Raw genomic sequence first — 22,137 nt, 5'->3', positions numbered from 1 at the left:
TTCATTTAGAGGGCAGCTCCACAGAGGAGCTCAGACTCTGATTTCTCAGACTCTGATTTCTCAAGTCAGCATCTACTCTAACAAGCTTAGAAACAGTCAACAGTTTCAGAAATTGGGCTTTGGGGTGAACTCGGTTTCCAGTGTTATTATCTTAAGATGGCTCTGTCTCATATAGAGATGATATACTTAAAAATACATATAGCTTATTGAAACACTGGACTTTTCCACCATAGATCAAAACATCTCTTGGCTGTTGACAATATGAGGTGCGCAACTTTTTTGCTTTTTTACTTCATTTAAAGGACAAAAAATGTATTGTTGTTATCTCATGTCCGAGTGACATTTTAAACCATTATCCAAAAAGCTGGTTAATGTTAATATACAAAAGGTTACAGTGATGATGATTCATGGGACAAAATGTTCACCCTCCCAACATTCAGGTGTCTAACAATCTGTGCCTTTCTGAGCAATACAACAGTATGAGCCACAAAAGCGTGGGGGAAATCCACATTGTTTTCTTAACATTGCAAATATGAATTAAAGCAGCAGATTTGGCAGGCATCTAAACTGCCTCAAAATTATACCACAATGAACATTTGCCCTCAAATATTTTCTCCAGGTGAATTTTGTTGCAGCAGGCAGCCTACATGCTACTATTCCTCAGAGAACACTATTTATCTCAACTTGATTCCTCTCTGTTTAATTAAGCTTGCTTTCATTTGATTCCCTCTTTTCTGTTTTCCTCTCCTTGTCTACTAACACTTCTTTTCCAATCTTGTTTGCATTCAATTTTCTTCACCTAGGGGGTTCACCGATACGAGGTAAGACAGCTTGAAAGTATCTCACAGAACGTCACCTCCATTACCTGTCTCATCAACCACTGCTGTCATTTCCTGCTCATTTCCTGTATGTGCACAATCTGTGTCCCGACACTCAACCTGTCTGTGCCCATGATGTCTCTATCATGTGTCCCAAAAAAAGTGCATCGCATAAAAGTGTATTGCTTTGGAGTCTATTTAATTGTCAAAATATTAATGAGGCCACTCAAAAACAAAAACGTTCAATTAACTTAAGATAAGCAACCTTTTTCCAATTAAACCTGAATAATAATTAAGCTTAAAAAATAATGTTCTTCTTAAATGAGCTTTTCTTCTTGCAACCTTTTAGTCATGGTATGTATAGCAGTAAGCAGCAGAAATTACATGGTATAAATATAAAGATAAATGATGTGTACTTGAATTTAACAAATGTACATTTTGTATAATTTACAAATTTAATTTCACATAATTCTTTAAAAAGAAAGATTTAATGTTAATAAAGTTAATTTTAACAAAAATTTGAAAAAAGAATAATGAACTAGCCCAGGTTATAGTTATAGTGACAAGTGTCATTGTTCTGCATATATACTTATATTCCAGAGTCTTATAAAAGTGTCTCTTACATTCCAATTGTTATGATGCAATATACATACTACTGTAAGTGTGCGTGTGCAATGAGGATAAGGCTCCGATGGCGAGTTGGATCACGTACAGATTTACTCTCACAATTTTGAATGAAATATGGATTTGACACTTTTAGACACCTGCAGTGATTACGTCATCCTCAAAAACATTTTGTTGTTTTAACCCAGTACCTTATTTTAGACCGCCTAAAAACAAACCCTGTGCCCTTACTCGAGGTTATTAAGTGAAGCCAGCCAATCAGATTAGTGCTTGCCCTAACAAGAAAGTGCTTTCTGGTCTTGTGCATAATGTATCAGACAGTCAGCATGCGGACAGCGGGCCGTCTGTTGACGTGCAGTCTGAGACTAGGGGCCCCTGCCATGTGGTTTGTCTGTAAAACAAGTTTGAATAGACAAAAAGACAACAGTGAAGAAGTCGAAAACTCCACTGAATATAACAAAGGCCTGTTTGTTACTGCTGACTGCAAGAGCATAAAAACTCGCCTCAGTTTCATGAACCAGGAAGGACGTCTTCCCGCTAGGGGAGAAAACCGCTGACGTGCTGTAATGTTCTCGAGTGGCTGCTGATTTTTACTGTCTGAATGTCCATGGGTGTGATGTTGAACTCAATAGCAGGGCTTTGTCTTCACAATTAATCTCAGATCAGCAGGAAAGGTAGAGAATATACTTTAACCTCTTATATGAGCTAGTGAAAAACACAACTTATCCAGATACAGGTCCTTCTTCCCTGAGAACATTTGCACATTTGGTCCTCAATTCATCGCATCAACTCATGCCGTACGTACTGTTGTGTATCTCTAAGCAATGAGGGGAAAAAAAATGTCCTCATTTCTTGGGATGTATTTTAAACTTGTTTGAATTGCATGGCGTCACTGTGAAATGTTAATTTAAAAATCCCATACCACGCATTTGAACAAAATAAATGTTAACAATAAGGTATACGTTTTTGTCTCTGTAGCTGTCAAAAATGTAAAACTTTGATATTGAAAAAGCAGGAGTTGAAAATGGTAATTTCCACACCATTCCTTTTTAGACTGAATTCTAAATGAACTATTTTTTCTTCCCGTCCCTCCACCTTTACGATATGGGGGCATCAGTCAGATGTATTGTCAGGACTGAGGGGTGATGGCAATCAGCGCTGAGCAATCTCAGAATTGATTAGTAATTTGCTTCTTGTCAGAGTAGGAAACACCACCAATCAGTTTTCCTTGAACTTGGAGATTGGGCAAGGTTAGTGGCGCATGTTATTTCTTTCCTGCAGCCCTGGCATTGCTGGGAAGCAGTCAGGGCGGGTGATAACGCCTGCTATGGTGGTACTCCACCGCAAGAGGTAAATATGTGTGATTGTGCTAGATTAAGAAGGGAGTGGGTGCTTGGTCTTGTTGAAGCAAGCAGAATATCTTTGCTTAGGACACTGAATAGCCCGGATCGATTTTCCTCTCGATGATCTTCTCGTTGTTGTAGTTTGCAGGCCTAAGGGATCTGCTGGCATTCGGGTTGGCTTGCACGTATTTAATGTTGAGATTTAAATCCTATTGTGTAAATAGCCTGTCCATCGATGTGTAATTGTTTAGGGCACATTAGTGGATTTTAGCTGACAACTATAGCAGATGTTTTCATAACAATGTGTCATTCTTTGTTCTAATATCACATTTATGAATATACGTTGACTAAGCTATGAAAGTCGCTATACGGGCGTCATAGTTATGCGGTTCTGACGTTTTATCGTGTAACTTCGTTTGGTGGGTACAAATAGCCCTGGTAATGATGTAATGTGGTGTCTCGGCAATGACATTAACATCCAACAAGCTTTTTCTAATAACAGAGAAGGGCAAGTATGTTGAGCCATAGCTTTCCTCAGCCTGCAAAATCAGCTATATGCATATGTCTTAGACAGCATTTTTGGCCAGTAATCTACGTATATACACAGCGGAAGAGTTCTGACATTTAAACAGGAAATGTTTACTGATTCTCTGCTGCAAAGTTTCCAGCGTGTGAAGAAAGTATTTATAATTCGTGTTCATAAATCAAAGATCTGACTTCTGGCCTTTTTCTTTCTTCAGGAGCTCTGCAGATTGAAAACAGCGAAGAATCAGACCAGGGGAAATATGAATGTGTGGCTACGAACAGCGCTGGGACGCGCTACTCTGCCCCCGCCAATCTCTACGTGCGAGGTAAGAGACGCTCTGCAGGTGCCACCCTCATCAAAACAACTTCCCTAACAATGCTTCACACTGATGTTTTGACAATATTGCAATTTAGTTTTGACTCCCTGTGTGTTGAACTGTGTGTGACGTTTAAAAATGAATTGTTGTGGCTTGCTGGGGTGGACCGAAGGTAAAACAAACCTAGATTTAGAGGTGGTGCAATCTATTTTTGTTATGAAGTACCAGATAAATGAAATGCACTGCTGTTCTGCCACCATAGCAACAGGTAAACATGCATATTTATATAACTCTTTGTGATGAGAGAGGAAAAACAACCAGGGTTAATCAAAGGTTAGTGACACAAAGAACACCTGCAGTATTAATACATGGATCTAAAGGTATAATAGTTGTTCGAGCATTGTCTGTGAAACAGAACTCTGGGAGTGCTGTTGTTATGAGTGTCAACCCCTTCAGCTCTTTCCATGCAGGTAATAACAGGGAGCTTATGGCAGACAGCCAGTATAGCCTCCAGCTAGTGACGTTAAGGTGCCACCCAGTTATTGTCACGCAAGAGGTGAAGCCTGAGCCTTCTCATGCTTCCTGTCAAACAAACGGCCAGAAATGTTCAATACAATGGGATTAAACTGAACGTCATCTTATAACACAAGCACTCGGGTTGCCATGACTGGCATCTAAATACATTGCATCAGTCAATAAAAAGGGCGCAGTCTCATGTAAACATTTTCACCAGAAATAGAAAGGTAAAGAAAAGAAAATAAATCTTGGTAAAAGATAATAAAACCTATTTTACCACCATTATTTTTTTGTATGTGATCTTATTTTCACAGTTAAAATTACTTTATTAAATGTATTACTTTATTTAAATTTACTGTATTAAAACATTGTATGAAATGTTTGCTTTTAATCATTTAAATGAACATGAATTGAAAGTTGTTAAAGAATTGTCATGATAAATACCATGAAATACTGCGATAACAAATATTACAGTTCATTTACGGTTTAAAACTGTTATATATATATTAAATAAAATAGAAGTAGATCATTATTTAAATTGAATTACTGTACAGTTTATTCATTTATTTAGCAGTATAACTCTTAAAATTGTCAGGATTACTTTACTGTGCTTAAAATAACATTAATACATTTAAAATACAATAAAAATACTAAAAATAAGCATTATTTTCAAAAACACTTCATTTTTCTTTTCTGTTTGGCTATATATGTGTTGTTAAAATGTATTTTTGTGAAATGCAGGCAGGACCAAACAGCAAGAAAAAAATATACTGACTGATGAAATTCTTTGGGTGAATAAGGTTAAAAGGGAAAAAATATAATTTGTTTATTTATTTTGCAGTACAACATTTAAAATAAAACAATAATAACAAATTAAAAGTACAATAAACATTTTCTTTTTGGCTTTAAAAAAAAATATGATCTTGACTAAAATCGTTCCTAAAATCTTTTGTGTGATTCGCCTTAAGCATTAGATTAATTAATACATGATTTTATATTTCAGTATTGTCCCGCATTTCACTAAAAATACATTTTAACAACACGCACAGCCAAAATAGTAAAGATGGGCAATGTGTATTCCAGCAACTACTGCAACCTCAGTCTGGACAGATGTTTAATGTGTCAGTTGTATCCATCTATCAGTCACAGCTTGGCTTTGAGCACTGCCTGTTTCTCAAAGTGTCTCAGTAAAATGGCTAATCATCGTTGCTGTACTCTTCAAGGGCATTCAGCCCAGCATCATGGTGCTATTTCTCAGCCTCTCACCCTTCTCTTTTATCTGCTGGCCCACTATGTAAGTTGGGTGTCTACGACTGCCGGCCTTTCTGTGGATGTATGTTTTCAATTGCTGTTTCCTTTTCCCTGGGTCTCAGCACTTTACAGCGAGCTGTCGAAATGTTCCATAACTCTCCCTCGCCGTGTCTCTCTGTCAGTGGACTTTATCAATTGGGGGAATCAGAGTCATGTCTACTGGCTGTAAATGTGCATTCTCATTTGTCACGTGCTTATTCCACAGTGGAAGGATGTCAGGCACTGTCTGCTCTTCTTCCACTTCCTCCTGCAACTGACAACAAATCAAATATAGTGAAGCAAGCGGGCGCTTCATACCCTCTTGTCTCTTCACCATATCTTGTGTGTTGTGTGTGTGTGTATGAGTCTTCCATTGTTTAATATTTAAGGAGGATATTTTGCTGACTGAGCATTAATTAAATTGGATAGTCAATAATGTAAGTCAGTCCGATTGTTAGTGTTGTGCTCTAGCATTGCACTGCTAGTCCTACCCAGCCTTTAATTGACGCATCATCTTTCATGTGGTAGTCTTTGGCAGAATATGGCCCGGGGCTTTTTTATGATGATCTCAGTGGTCTTCTCTGCCTTTCTGTGGATATTGGATTGGATTCAATTTATTGTCATTACACACATACAAGTACAGTGCAACGAAATGTATGGTTATGTATGCTCAGATGCACGCAAATATCTGTCAGAAATGTTCAGTCATGTCAAAGTTTTCAGTGTAGACAGCAGAATTTGACTTTCATTTAACTTAAATTCTGAAAAATGAATAACACATACATTATAATATTTTATACAATATAACGTTCCACTGGCAGACCATACACAAATTGACTCTAAAAATCTTGTATAACGTTTTCTTTCACACAGACTGTCTTTACTTGAGTTTGTTGTCTGAATTTCCATTGCATTTCTCTAACCACTGTCTAAATATTCACAAATGTCTTTTCGTGTTCTCATGTTTTATATTTGTCTCCATCTTCCATTGTCATCTCCATCATATCACCTGATCAAACTCATCTCTTAGACCCTCGAGGAGGTTGGTTCTTTTCGCTCTTAACCCAAACCTCAGACTGCTGGATCCCTCTTAAATCAGTGACTCTTGTTCTCCAGCTTCCCTCCCTCTGTAATGCTGCCCACACCTTTGTAGTCAGACTGAATGTGTCATGTCAGGTGACTTGCATGCGCCCCTTGTGCCTTGTCTATCTTTTAATGTCAACTATAAAAGGCTCCTCTGTCTGATACATGATAGATGGTACTGCACTAAACCTCAGTTTGAGAATTATATTTATTCTTAGACTTGTCTCAATCTGTTTTAGACATGCTTCCTTATACTTTACAGGAAATACTAAAACACCTACTACATGTTTTAAATAAATAATATTTTTTGTCTGAAATGGTTAACAGGTAGGTGTCATGAGTCATCATACAGTTTTAGAAAACAATGTTATTTTCTATAGATGTGGCGTGACGGAGCACTGCTAATTTCGTAAGGTGTATAACCTCCCTGTTAAGATGATCTTGTTAAGTGTCCGCAGGGCTTGACAGAATTTTTTCATTCACTTGTCCGAGTACAAATATTACTATTATATTGCTAATAATATTATTTTTACAATTAAAAATTATATTTCATTTTAAGGATAAATAAAATTGTTTCTGATCCTGATTGGTCAAGCGTTTTACCTAGTGTACGCTGCAGCCACCTAAATTTGTTAATACTCTCCATGATTGCTATAGAACAAAGGCAAGCATACATTTTTATTAGGCTGTACGTTAACCAGACATTTTATGTAATGATCAAACCGTTCATCACATGAATAGGCAGGTAACTGACAAATGACGTGAATGTTACATACAGATGGATAAATTAGGCCCATATAATCTTTACATTTTTTTTTAGTTCTTCGTATTTCTTTTTTAATATACACGTGGTATATTTATCCAAATTAATTGCTGTAGTATACTGTAATTCCTTGATATTATAATATTTTTTAACCTTACTATAGTATACAACAGTTACTACAGTAACAGTAACTACAGGACATTTACTACAAGGGTACTACAATTTCCTTAAACAAATACTACAGTATTTTTTCGTCCAAGTTTTCAAGTTAACAGGACTTTTTATTTTGAAGGAACGCCGGGAAGATGCTTGAGTTTTAGTGTGTGCTTGACAATTGCTTAACTGAAACAGTAAAATGCTCGTAAAATAAACTCTCAGATGAAGTTGTGAATTGCAACCAACTGTTCAATACACCCCTCCCTTTCAAACAACTACAATGCCTGACAGAAAATGGCGAATTACATGCAAGAGGACTCGCAGTGCATGTACATTGAAAAAGCTCATTCTAAGGTTATCTAATCATAACGCTTTAGTGTTTAAGCTCTTTATTCACCTCTGAAGACATAGCTATGTATATTATATTGCATTTCAATCAATAGATCATCCCAAAAATTACACACTGGACCTTAAAAGTGCTGTGCCATTGATTGTCACACAAACAAGCACAACCCCGAAAAATGCAATTCCCACAAACACAGGATTTTTCCATACTACTGCTATTATATATTTTTTTAGTTACTTGTGTGTTCTTGTAAGTAAAATTCTCTCTCACTTGCCCATACAACACTTTAACTTGTTCCAGACAAGCGTTAATGTCGAGCCCTGCTGTCCTTTACATTTTACAATGAGGTTCTGTTTAATAACATTTGTTAATGCAACAATGGACAATACATTTTTACAGCTTTTATTAATCTTTGTTAATATAAGTTAATAACTTACCTCGGATTCTGCTGAAGTATCACTTTTAGTTCATGCTGTTTACTCAATGCATGTATAATTTTTGGCATGTTAAGAGACTCCTTTTATCCTCCTTTATATTTTGTATCCAAGCTTAATCTTAATTTTTCGTGACTGCCACCTCATAAATATTGTGTGTATTGTGATGATGTTCCTCATCTGTCAGTGTCAAAGACTTCCCTGGAAATCAAGAAAGTGAATATTTGTATTTCTTCAACACCGTAATATAAATGGATTGAAATTGGGGACTTTCACAAAATTCACATTGCCTAATTCAAAGAAAGAATAGCCACGAGTGTTTCGTTTTGCCTTTACAGTGTGAACGTAATGAGGAAAATAATAAGCTTGGATGCAGTGTCCTTCTGAAAATACAAAGATCCTGAATCCAATTTCATGAGGACCTCTGCAAAAACCAATTATTGCCAATGCCATTTCTCCATAGAAAGTCACGAGGCAGCAGGTCATTAACACAAATTGGAGGAGTCTGTTTAATGTTGTGTGGTTTTATACTCCTATTTTTGGGAGAGAAGTCTCTTCAGCTCGCGTGCTTTGAAAAGAAAATAGTTTCGTATTAACTTGACGGCAACCAGGTAGGATTTCCAGCTGCACACAACAGAAAGATTTTTTAAATAGGAAGCCATGTATTTACATTGATATAGAATCCCTTTTTTAAATGTTGACGTTTCCTCATGAATTATTTCTGCACACATCATGTAGTTAGTCAAGCCAATTTATGTCAGGGCGGACTTGATTTCTATTCAGTCTGCAGATGGTTCCTCCTCATTTCTAGGCAGTGTCAACAGGCTCATTTTGGTCTCCATGGGAACCTCTTTTAATGTCAGGTTTATCTGCATATCAGAGTCGCACAAAGAGAGGGCCCAGCGAACAATACATCTCCCACAAGGTTTCTTTCAGCTTCCCAGAATCCAGGCAGGACAGGCAACAACAGACTGAGGTCTCAGTGCCACAGAGTGATAAACCGACAGAAAAACTCCACATCCTGCAGGCCAACAGCCTTTGTTTTTTTTCCAAATCCACAATTCAATAAAGCTTCCCTTTGGCATGAATTTTAATGTCTCACTCTATGAGAAATACCATTGCGATGCCTACTTCACCTTTCCCCGACACGTATTGGTTTATCACCCTCTTCTGCCCGTACATGTGAGCCTCAGAAAGTATTGTCTTCCTGTCTCCAGTTGTTAAGATTCAGGCTCGAACAGATGATGGAAAAATGTAGGAAATTTATTTAACCTGCCAGCTCATCTTTGTTAGTTTGTTCATGTTAGTCACATAGTCAAAGTAATCTCCCTTGAGGCATAGTAATCACAGTAGATTCTTATTTACATTTCTCTATATGTGCTAGAGTATTACAATCATGACTCCAGTAACATTCAACCCACGCAATCCAGTTTACATTGATTGTTTTTCCTCTAGTACGACGAGTACCACCCCGTTTTTCCATCCCGCCCACCAATCATGAGGTCATGCCAGGGGGCAGCGTTAACCTCACCTGTGTGGCGGTCGGGGCCCCTATGCCCTATGTCAAATGGATGGCTGGTGAGGTTGAGCTTACCAAGGATGAGGAGATGCCCGTTGGACGCAATGTGCTGGAGCTCACCAACATCCGTCAGTCTGGCAACTACACTTGCGTGGCCATCTCGTCTCTTGGAATGATCGATGCAACGGCACAAGTCTCTGTCAAAGGTAAGAATTCAGAATGATCTGTAGATTTCAGAACATTTCAGAACCTATTTATTGTCCAACAGCCTTGAATGGAGGAGGCCATAGTGACATTAGTAGATACTTTACAGTATGTTGCCTAGAAACAGATAGCGTAGGTCTTATTTGGAATGAATAAAGGTTTAAAACCTTGACCCTGTAAACACAGAATGGAAAAAGTTATTTTCCAACTGCAACCCCAAGGTTCTGACCAACTGTTTATAACGTCTGGCAAATAATCACAAAGTAAAAACACGAACACTTGTTCTCTGTTCACTGGAGGCTTTAGGGACTTCCCATGTTTTACTCTGGGCTTGTAGAAAATGAAAGGCTTCAGATTATTCCGAGCATGTGTTTACCCAGACCAGATGTCTGGAGCTGTATCAGTGTGGCTGGTCCCACCAGACAGTGCAGAGCCCCGCCAGACTCTATTCCTCGTCATCATGGCTGCATCTATTGATTGCACTTTGCACTTCACCAATCAATATGGACTCGGAGAACGTCACAGACGTTTATCTGGAGTCCAGCCACAAATCTTAAAGACAAAATGATGAGGCGACGTGCTCCGTCTTCGCATGAATCACCAGCATATGAACCTATCTCTCACAGTGCCTTATCTTTCTCTATTTTAGGAACACACAGTTTAGCTCAGATATACTTTGAAAATCACTGTCATCTGCTTCATTTACTTCTTTATTGTCTAACCCACAGCTCTACCGAAGCCTCCAACGTCCCTAATTGTGACTGAGACGACAGCTACAAGTGTTACTCTGACATGGGACTCTGGAAACCCAGAGCCTGTGTCCTACTACATTATTCAGTACAGGGCCAAGGCCTCAGACACCAGCTTCCAGGAGGTGGATGGTGTGGCCACCACGCGATACAGCATCGGTGGACTCAGCCCCTATTCTGAGTATGAGTTCCGCGTCATGGCCGTCAACAACATTGGTCGCGGACCACCCAGTGACCCCATCGACACCCGGACGGGAGAGCAGGCGCCCTCTTCACCTCCGCTGCATGTTCAAGCACGAATGCTCAGTGCTAGCACCATGTTGGTGCAGTGGGAACCTCCAGAGGAACCTAACGGTCAAATCAGAGGCTACCGCGTCTACTACACGTCGGATCTGGACGCCCCTCTCAGTGCATGGCAGAAGCACAACACGTACGACAGCCGTCTCACCACCATATCAGGCCTGACTACAGATATTACGTACAGCCTGCGTGTACTTGGGTTCACATCGGTAGGGGACGGACCCCCATCCGATGTGTTGCAGGTCAAGACACAGCAAGGAGGTAAAATTGCCTCTGCGACTGGCTAAATAATGTAAAACCAAGCTTATGCAGAAGTTATGTATGCAAAATCGCATATGAATACTATAAAAATACCTGCTAACGTCTATTTGTGCTTTGTCTTAAAGTCCCTGCTCAACCATCCAGCTTTGAAGCTGAGGCTGAGCTGGATACACGCATCCTGCTAACTTGGCTGTGGCCCGTTCAGGACCCCATCATTAAATATGAGCTGCAGTATTGGGAGGCCAACTCGAATAACAAGGTACCGTGCCAGTGCTTGTTTCTGCTTGATTTCACATAAAATTACAAGCAAAGCAGATATTGAATGTGTACAGCTGTTGCTTTGGGCCACGGACACAAATGAAAGATAGCCAAAATCGACATTTCACAAAATGTCTCGGGACAAAAAGTCTGCAGTCAGTTGATAGAATTAGACTGTGCTTTTGGCTTTAAAAAGCAGAATATACTTATCAGTCCTTGCTGATGGTACGGCTGGCTCTTGCCAGAATCAGCCTCTCAGAAGTATTTTTTTTAAGATGCTAATTCGACATCGAGATCAGATGTCTCCGATCATGGCTGTGTGTTTGACAGGCACGCCAAGAACGCCAGCAGAGATTAAAAGTGGTGTATTTTCTTATTAGATCCACGTAACCTTCGACCCCGCCGGGTCTTATGCCGTCGAAGGACTGAAGCCGGACACCCTGTATAAATTCTCTCTGGCAGCTCGCTCTGAAATGGGGCTGGGGGTCTTCACTCAGCCTATTGAAGCCAGGACTGCACAGTCCAGTAAGTGATGTCTTTTTGGTCATCTTTATCGTAACTAATCTAGACAAAGCAACCAGCCCCTGTGGGCAGTCTATCTTCCTTTCAAAAGCTTTTCTCTACCATCTCAAGAATTTATTAACTTGCACTTCTAAGCCAGGGAATACCTTTATTCATTGACAAGGGCAAAAGGTACGTTCGGTGTCTGCTTGTGCCTTTGTCATCATTATTTTGGTTTGATCGGCTATCAATGTGATTTGTTATTCCTTCAGCGTTAAAAAACCAGAGCAGTGAAGCTTGGTCGAGAAAACAAGATGAGGATTGATCCTGTGATGAAAGCTCATTATATTTTTGTTCAAAATTTGATATGATGAATATGGAGATGCACATTGACTTTCACCCCTCACTTGATTACAGGATATTTATTATGAGTTGGATTCACCAGAAACCTGGAAATATGATGTTATATCAACATTTGGGACAGAAAATTATAATATGGACATTTCTGACATGGAAGATGTTCAAAATAGAATTGCGGAGTGTCCCTATATACTGGTATTGACAATCATTTTCGATATTATGTTATACTATGCGTATGTATTATATATTTCATTAAAATAATACATTGATATTTTAACGTCATAATAATATTTTTAGGCATTATGGTGTTGTGATAGACTGAAATTTAATAATAAAATAATCTTGTTAAATATATGTAAAAAAAGAAACTAAAGAATATAAGAATATAGATACAGTATATTAAGGTAATGTTTAGAAAATTCCTGTAAATATCAGTTTGAGTTGTGTATGTGTCCATTTTAGTCTGTCTCTAGCTGTACAAAACACTTTCCCTTCCTGAGCGAGTATAGAAATATCACATAAGATTTACAGTCATCGAATTGTGAGAGCTGTACTCCCTCACAGCCTTACGTTCTCATAGAGACTTGTCTATCACGTATCCTCAGGGCCGAAAAAAGACCCTTTGATCTTCAAGCTATTTGTCAGGGTCCCTGAAACACAGTCTCACATTGTGAATGTCTGCCGACGTGTTCGGCTACGGCTGCCGTATTTTTGTCGCCTGCTGCAGCATCAGGCTTTTGTAGTGGCTCTCCCACTGTTGTCAGATTAAAGACCACCTGAGGATAGACGCCTAGCGCTCAGTCCCGTCGTGGGCGCGAAGAACTGTGCCATGTCACCAACTTGCCTCTCCCGTTCTCTGCTCTGGTTGTTAACAATGGCATGTGAGCTCTTGCAAATATCCCACAGCACGTTCCCACGTTTTTTTTTCTCTTGTTCCCTTGGCCCTTTCTGCCATCCTTTTTACCTTCAGTTACCTGTTGTTTCATTTGTGTTTTAAGCATTTATATCACATATAGCTGCATGAATGACTGCACTATAGCTTTATGTTCCGTGTTATTTAATGTAAACTGTTGTTATCCTGTTTTAATTTTTTTTAAATGCATCTGGGCTGTGTAGTGTTGGCATCGACGTTTAATTTGCTAGCTTACCTGAGCTTCATCGAGCAGAGACTTAATTAAATATGCCGCACTAGTGCTGTGCTTATCTCAGGCACTCAGATGTGGCATTGAGCCCGCCAAAAGAAGCTAGCAGCATGCTTAGCGCAGGCAGGACGGCCGAGTACGCTCTCGGATGCATCAGCTGCCACACTCGCTGACACTTGGAACTCTGACAAACGGAGGGATGCTGTCTCACAGCCAATAGCCTGACTGAGAATGTGTGAACGCCGGTTAACACACAAACCGATGTCCTTTCCCCTGCTTGTCAACACTCAAAGAGAGATATGCATTAAAGGGGAAGATTGGCCGTTTGAGTAGCGACATAGCGTCAGCATCAAATTGATTGTGCCATGAAGTTTACGGTTATGAAAGTAAAGCAAAGTGAAAAAGTTTTATAGCAAAGTAGTGCTGCACCATATTGAATACAAATGCGATATACAATAACTTGCAGAAGAATGTGATATGCGATTCAATTGTTATTATTTATGGCATATTTTAGCAAGTTATCGAAATTCTTACAAATTTTACATCCTATTTGAAAAAAAGAAGCATCCCTCTCAAGAGGCTCTCTGCTATTGCTATCAACCAAAAACGTGACTGTAGTCGGTTCCAAAGCAACGACATAAACAAACATTACTGAGCATGTGCGCTTTTTCAGCCGTAATTTCCATTACACATCCGCAGCTATATTTGAATATACACTATAGGTTTTATAGGTCATTTTATTTTTTTTCAATGAGAAAATAATACAAGCAAAGTTTTACCCGCAATAAGGCATTTGCTATGTCATGCCAAACTCAGTCCAGATGCAGGCTTGTCTCGAATTCTTTCATTTTGCTTGATGTCCTCCCTTCATTGCCTTGCCCCCACCTGCAGCCCCATCTGCCCCCCCTCAAGATGTGAATCTGGTCAGTCTGAGCTCAACCAGCATCAAGGTGAGTTGGGTGCCTCCACCAGCAGCTAGCCGCCACGGCGCAATAGTGCGCTACACAGTCAGCTACCAGGCAGTGAACGGTGAAGACAACGAGCGTCACGAGGTGACTGACATCGGAGCGGATGCCTCCAGCTATGTGCTGGAGGGACTGGAGAAGTGGACGGAGTATCAGGTGTGGGTGAGAGCGCACACCGATGTGGGCCCCGGCCCAGAGAGCACAGCCATGCGTATCCGTACCAACGAGGACGGTAGGTCTGAAGTATCCTGTATGGGCCACTAATATTCCTGGGCTTTTACTCACTGTGGCTGCGGCATTTTCTCTTTGCTTTTCTTGTTTGTCTACTCTTACAAATGTGTTTAACAACCTTTAGGTTATGTTGAGTTATTAACATAAGCAGTTCTCTTCTAATAATTTCTACAGTGAATCAGGTTTTCTACTCTATTAGTCTGTGAGTATTTTTGCGACATAGATTTTACTTTTGTCAAACACTCACCCTTACGTCATTCCAAACTTGTATGACTCTCCTGCAAAACACAAAAGAAGATATTTTGAAGAATATTGGTAACCAAACAAAATTGCCCCCCATTATATAGACACCAAACTACAGAGACAATTTTCAAAATATCTTCTTTTTTCTTCCACAGAATAAAGAGCCACCTACGAGTTTTGAATGAATAAATGACAGGTTTTTGGGGGTGTACTGTCACGTTAATTATCGATCACTTGTGTTACTTAACTTTGAAAGACACTGTATCTTCTCTCTAAGACAAAAGGGTCACTACTGTTGGTAGATGAAGCATTGAATTTTTATTATAATCGGAGTAACTATATTATTGAGGAAGGAGCAACAACCTCCATAAAATCATTGGACCACTGCATATGGTTCATTTCAAAAAGCCAGATTATCATTGAAAGATGGGCTAATTGTCCGATACTTTCATCAAAACAACAGACACAGCTTTCCGGTAAAACCTGATGTCATCCAACACCCTTTATAACAACTTACCTAGACATGCTTTCACAGACATCAGCTCTTAAACATCTGTCTCTGTTCCTTCTGACGTATTTTTTCTAGAACACATTTTATTTGTTTGCACATGTTTCAGCACAATTTTGTTAGGCGAAGGTTCGAATTACTCATAGCCTGTCTATAACTTGTGTGACTTCAGGCAGAGTCTGTGTGCTTTTGATAAGGTTTGTAAATATGTAAGCTGAGAAGATCAAGCACTGCGTCTGAGGGCCAGACGTGTGTGCTACATGGTCCTTTACCTGACAACATAAGTTTTGTCTTTAAATAACATGATTTGTCCTTTTCTTCCCAAGCCTAGTCTCGCATGTATTCAGAAGCACCCTATTCGCTCTGGCTGAGTTTTGTTCTTTAGACCCTACTTAGTGCTCCCTACCGGATTTGCTCTTACCTTTGTCCACTTACATTTCCTCATGTTCTCTCACTGTTTTTGTCCCTCTCATACTCACTTCTATTTCTCTCCTTCTCAATGTCTTGGTGTCGAGGTCATGTCTCTTCTCATTGGAGTATGTGTGGAAATAAGTCCCTGCAATTTCCCTATCCACTCCGCTGCTTTCATAATGATGATGAAATCTTTCATAATGATGATGAAATCGTGTCTGTAAATTCATTTACAGTGTTAGTTAAATTATTTTTTAAAAACTCCCTCAGCATATTAACCCCTGGTCTTTTAACATTTTTTATCTGATTTAGTTTTAACAGCTACATTTTGCAACCTTTTTGTAAATACACTGCTGACAAGACCAGCATAGCCGCCGCTCTCCTGAATAAGATGATGAATTATTTTATTTTACTCGGTCAACTGGTGTAGCTTCTCGACAAAGACCGTGTTGGTCTTCTTAGCAGGGTACTGAAGACACATTAGCTTTCCCCAGCATGATAATTGTTCCGCAATCAGAAATATCGAAAGCTTGAGACTTCACCCTCTCCTTAGCCAAACCACAACTCATTAGGAGTGTTTTAGCTTTCACGCTATCATAAAAGCATCCGCTATAATGTAATTGTCCCTCTTCAGTGCCGGGAGCCCCACCTCGCAAAGTAGAAGTGGAAGCTGTGAACTCCACGGCTATTCGCGTGACATGGAAGCCGCCTCTTTCTGGAAAGCAACATGGGCAGATCCGTGGATACCAGGTCATCTACTCCCGCCTGGAGAACGGGGAGCCACGTTGGCAGCCAACCATTATGGATGTATCTCTTGCAGAAGCACAGGTACTACCTGCTATTTCCTAATCGCTTTTTGTGCCTGGATTGTTATTCTTTCATATTTGGCTTTGTTCCAAACCCTGTTGTGCGTGTATATATAGGTATCTACATTTCAAGACAGAAACCCCAACCAAAATAAAACCTTTCAATTGACTGATTTACTGTACATGATCTTTACATGGCCTGCAACAGTCACTTACTGATGCTTAACACAAAACATATCTCATATATAGTTGTGTGGAACAGGTTGCAAGTCTGGAGTGTTCATACAAGACTCTAAAATACTTGAAACAGGGCTCACTAGGGTTTGAAACAGAACAGTCTTGACTTATTCCCTTATCTTATCTCCACAGTTCTACTTTTTTCATTCTTATGCAAATGTAAATTGTTTAATGTTTCATAAATACACTCCATTGTTTGCCTTTTCAAAATCCAGCTCATTTTATTTCCAAACATTAATATATACGCACTGCCTTGTTACTCTGCATTTGTTTTTGTTGCACTCATGGTACATTAATATAAGGGGATTTAAAACCGCCCGAAGAAGCGTGGGTGCGAGGAGATGTAGAAAAGATTGTAATCCTTTGGAGGGATTTATATATTCATGAATAACTTAAAGTAGACACTTTTGTGGGGATCGGGAGAATCAGACTAGGGGCTTTAAAATGCTTTTCCTCCTGAACTGTTAGCTCAGAATTAAATTGCATAGACGTGTTCTCCAGCGCCTTCCCTGCCCCCAAACAAGAGTTTCTCATTTACCTTTGTAAGCATTTCTCTCCACTGAGCCGGCAGAAGGAATACCTGATGAGAGACTGTAACAAGAGACATTTATGTACAACTGCGGGCCTAAATGGTTTTAAGTAAATGGACGAGTGACCAGGGGGTTCTGCTTCATCAAGAAGATTATCTCTAATTTGCATAAGTACATACTTTGTAAAGGAGTACATGAGAAATGCAAATACACCTTGTGCTTCCGTCACCTACGACAAGCTAGTTTTCCAAGGCACATATTGAGCATGATGAGTCTTCCTCCCTTCCTCTTGTTTATTGTGCAATTGATGTTTTGTCTGCTCAGAGCCTCTAACAAGACATAACTTTGTTTAATGTCACAAGGTCATCGGTTCTCAATGTTTTTGCCAACATAAGAGACACATTTGTTGTGACTTTTTCCACCGTTGACAGAAAAAAACACAATAGGCAGGTTTTGTTTACAGTATCTGTCAGGTGAACCTGTGTTGACCTCTCAGCTCTCACAACACAAGGACACCTGCGCCTGCCTCTCCCTTTTTGGCAAACAACACTCTCATCATCCTCCATGACATCCAAGCGACGCTGAGTCATTTACAGCAAACTGCTTGCATCGCTGTGACGGTTTGTCCCGGGACGTGAGTCATTCGTCATTGTAGACAGACATAAAGCCTGCTTAATCTCACCTTGTTTTTCAGTTTTTTTAGACAGCGAAGACATCATTTATCATCTTCACGTTTACATCTCTCTTTGTTGCCCTGTGTCTTTTTCACGTGCAGAACAAGAGAATTAGCCAGGGAGAGCTTGTGAGGAAGAAAGGAGAAACATGTCGAAGAAATGATGAAAATCCATTGCGTATTGTGTAACGTAATGGTTTGGCAGGGTGGCTGCGTAGTGCGTTTTGTGTCGACAAAAACACATGGATTTCTTAAGACATCCATTCTGTTGTAGTGGTTCATTTTTAATATATGCTATTTCCCTATCACCTCCAGAGACGCTTTGGCTATAAGAGCTTAAGCTTCTGCTTGGATGGACTCTTAAAACATCTCAGAGAGGACAGCGTGAGCATCTCTAAGAGCATGCTCTTAGTCTGAATTATGGGGAATTAACAAACTCGAATGGCTTAACTCCTCCTTCACTACGCCACCTCTTTTTTGGCAATTATGCAACATGATTGCTTAACTATTTTTATATTAATATAAGCGTAAAAAGGTACATCAAAGTTGTTTCAGAGGCATGCCGCGTTATTAAATTTTGATGTGTTTTTTTTAAGGTTTATTTCAGGAGTGTTACAATCTGAACCCAACATTTATCTCGCTCAAAGCATCTCTGCAAAACCTCTTTCGGCTGCTGCTCCGGCCTCCGCAAAAAAGCCGGGAGACCAGCGATCACTTGTATGTTCGTGGGTGGGAGAATCGCTTTTTCTATACATATGAGGCCAGACTGGGAACCCACACGCCCTCATTCTGGGTCTAAATTTAACCGAAGCTGAGTTAACAGATCTGTGTGCCAAGAGAGGCGAGCAGTAGTCCGTTCTAGAGGCTCGTCAACCTTTCCATGAAGCATCTTTAGTAAAATACATGAGTCACCTACAATTACAGCCTTCAGTCTGTTGAAATGGTAGTTTACTATCCTGTTGCATTAGTCGTGGGTGTGGGAGAGAAAGTGATGGGAGAAAGTAACAGATGGAGTGATCGAAGCTGTGGATGTCACAGCTTACAGAAGTAACCCAAAAGAGGCAGTTTCGAAGCCTCTCTTTCTTCTGCAGAACACAAGATATTTTGGAACGTTGGTTACCAAACAATATTGGCCCACGTTGACATCCATTGTATGGTCACAAAACCACTGAGGCATTTCTCAAAATATCCTCTTTTGTCATATATAAGGTTTTCAGGAAGGATTGTATCTATAATAAAGAAGTATTGTTATTCTCTTTGAATGAAAGTGTGTGCTAATGAGTTAAAGTGAATGTAAGACACAGCACCAACCCTGAGGGATCACTGTGGCCTCGGTGGTCCCTGTGCCAGATCAAGGAGAGAGAAAATCGAGACCTTTGTTTCCTTTGATTCATTTCACGACTTTCTTTCCCTTTCATCTGTTGTTCTCAAGGATGCTCCAAGATCTGACAAACGCAAATCTTCATTACCGCTTTAATATCCTGTGTGGATACTGCAGCGTTTGGCTGCAGTTAAAGATCCCAATCAAGTCTGACCTCATTGTTTTTGCTCTCTGTGGTGTTCGGTTAAACCAGGCTAATTTATTCATTGGCACTGGAAGAGAACGATTCTAAGGAGATAATATTTGAAGGAAAGGACTGTACATTTAACACTGTTTAAAAGGCTAAAGTGCCACGTGCAAAAAAAAACAACCCATTAGGCGAGCAGATAAGCGGCAAAATGTCTCTCATTAACTGGAGCTTAAAGAGGCTGTTTGTGTTTATGTAAGTGCACGCATCTTGTCGCATATGATGCAGTGGTTTTTGATGAAGCATTAAACGCCGTTCATCGCTGATGGGTTGGAACTTAGTACAGCGTGGCTGATGTTAACTATGAGAGCAGGCTGCTCCCTCAGCAATCTCACATTCCTTGATTTGATCTGTCGGCTTTCGCCAGAAGCCGATTGTGTGCTTGTATTGTGTGCCGTGGAGTAGCTGTATGGAAGTATCTGTGCTGTACGATTAATAGGATAGTTAAAAGCAGTGGGTTTGGAGGAGTCCATTGAGCGGGAAATTAATGCAGCGAAACATGACTAAATGATTGAAGTAGAACTCTTAAGTGCGGACCTGAAGGGTTAGAAGCGCACTCTACTCCATTATATCTGATCAATGTTTCAGCCTCTACTCTCTTCCTACCGAACAAGTCAGCGTGACCTCAGCTCCTGTGAAGGCAATGATGGTTGGTTTAGCTTCCAGGGAGTCATGTCCAGGGTTAGGTCCAGTCTTTTAGGAAGACCATAACCGGGTTTACAAATACTTCACAAGACTCCCACTTTGCTTGTTAGCCAGCAGGCTTCCAAGGCCTAGCACATGCCAAGCAGTGTTGTATAGAAAAAACAGACTGAAATATTGGCCTCCATTTTGTTTACTAACGGTACTGTTATGCAATATACACAGCTTTGTCATGAGCAGCGATTATTGGACCTGGATGAATGTTTGCAGAAAGATCTAATATAGAAAATTACAGTGCGGGTGTCTGCACAGTGATATTGTAACATGCTTCAGTGCAGTTTGCAGATTCAGAGTTCGAAAGGAGCAATTTCCTTTTTTCTTCCTGAAGAGGAATGTCAACTGCGCTTGAATTGGCTCCATGCTGGCTTCTCGGTCCAGGGAAGATTTGATGTATGTGCGTGCAAGTTTAATTTTTTGAAGCTGTAAGACATTGGGTAAGAGGAAGCATCGGGAAAGTTTGATGTCACCGAGCTTGGCAGTAGGATGGAGGTAATGGGATTTCATGCTCAACGCCACCAGGGGACTCGCACCAGGAAATAAACTTTGGATCCCAATGGGATTCACTTACAGGCAAAGACATTTTTTTAATGTAAATCAAACTTCTTGTAATTTTTTACTCTTTCCTGAGAAAAGGTGAAAGATTATCTCTAGTGGATTGGTGTTATGTTAATGTTAACATTTGCTATGCTGTTAAAGACATTCATGCAGTGTCATTTTTATTGTTCAAGTATTACAATGTAAAGAAATGTTAAATAAATTAGGAATGAGAAACATTACAAATTTCTAAAATGGACCTTTCTGTTTATTTAATTTGTAATAGTGAGGGATTTCAGGTTCACCATTTATATCAAATCTGTTGTTAAATGGAATAAAGACCTAGTGACATTTTGAAAAGACTCAATGTAACGTGACTACCATAATAGAAAACAATGCTTTTTAAATTGCTTTGTTTTGTATTTTAAACACAAAAGAAGATATTTTGATAAATGTAGAAAAGCAAACAGTTCTGGGGCACTTTTGACCACCATTGTTATTTCCCCTACTATGGTAGTCAATGGTGGCCAAGAACTGTTACTTCTGTTCTTTTAAATATCTTTCTTTGTGTTCATCAGAACAAACAAATGTTTACAAATTTGGAACAACTCGAGGGTGAATAAATGATGACAGAATTTTTTGTTTTGAGTGAACAGTCTTTTTAAGTGCACAAATGATGCAGACTTCTATGCATTAAGATCATTTTCCTCCATAGCTCATTAAAGTACCATGAAAGCAAATTAACAAATGTGGATAAACAAGCAAAACACCTGAATTGACATGAACTGAGACTTATCTATAGATGAGATTTTAACAAAATTGTCTAAATTGATTTGCACACTAGGTAGTGACCAGGCAGTGCATCTGTGTTAAAATGTTACATACAAATATTTCTGTTTCTGTATATATCTGTATCTCTTTTGTGAATCCTTTATTGTTTTTATTGTTACTGTAGCACAGTCCAGGTAAGTGTTTGTGAATTACAGTTTCAGCATCTGTGCTGAGACTTAAACCTTATTGCACCTGGTGTAAATGGTGCAGTGGTTGTAATCTCTTTCTCCAACAGAGCTGCAGACTGGAGAATATTGCAGCGTACGCAGTGTAAAACTGCTCCGTTCCCCTTACTATATACTGCACTGTGTCAAATGTTAAATATTGTCCTCCTCCACCCTTCGTCTCTGTCTCTGTAGCTGAGCTACAGTGCTGCATGTGACTGTTAA

The 22,137-nt window shown here is 39.6% G+C and overlaps 1 protein-coding gene across 1 annotated transcript in view; it reads left to right on the top strand.

The window, feature by feature from the left end:
• Positions 1–22,137, top strand: part of ptprfb (protein tyrosine phosphatase receptor type Fb) — a 95,879-nt gene that overhangs the window by 37,674 nt on the left and 36,068 nt on the right. Inside the window, exons 6-12 of the mRNA XM_079453326.1 lie at positions 3,526–3,636; positions 9,671–9,940; positions 10,667–11,248; positions 11,374–11,507; positions 11,887–12,031; positions 14,401–14,706; positions 16,502–16,695. Coding sequence (XP_079309452.1) covers positions 3,526–3,636; positions 9,671–9,940; positions 10,667–11,248; positions 11,374–11,507; positions 11,887–12,031; positions 14,401–14,706; positions 16,502–16,695 — 1,742 coding nt within the window. The remainder of the gene's footprint in view (positions 1–3,525; positions 3,637–9,670; positions 9,941–10,666; positions 11,249–11,373; positions 11,508–11,886; positions 12,032–14,400; positions 14,707–16,501; positions 16,696–22,137) is intronic.

The sequence above is a fragment of the Barbatula barbatula genome (genome assembly GCF_947034865.1).
Source record: "Barbatula barbatula genome assembly, chromosome: 3".
Taxonomy (NCBI): domain Eukaryota; kingdom Metazoa; phylum Chordata; class Actinopteri; order Cypriniformes; family Nemacheilidae; genus Barbatula; species Barbatula barbatula.
The sequence above is the reverse complement of the archived record's forward strand: the minus strand, read 5'-3'. Positions and strand labels throughout refer to the sequence as shown.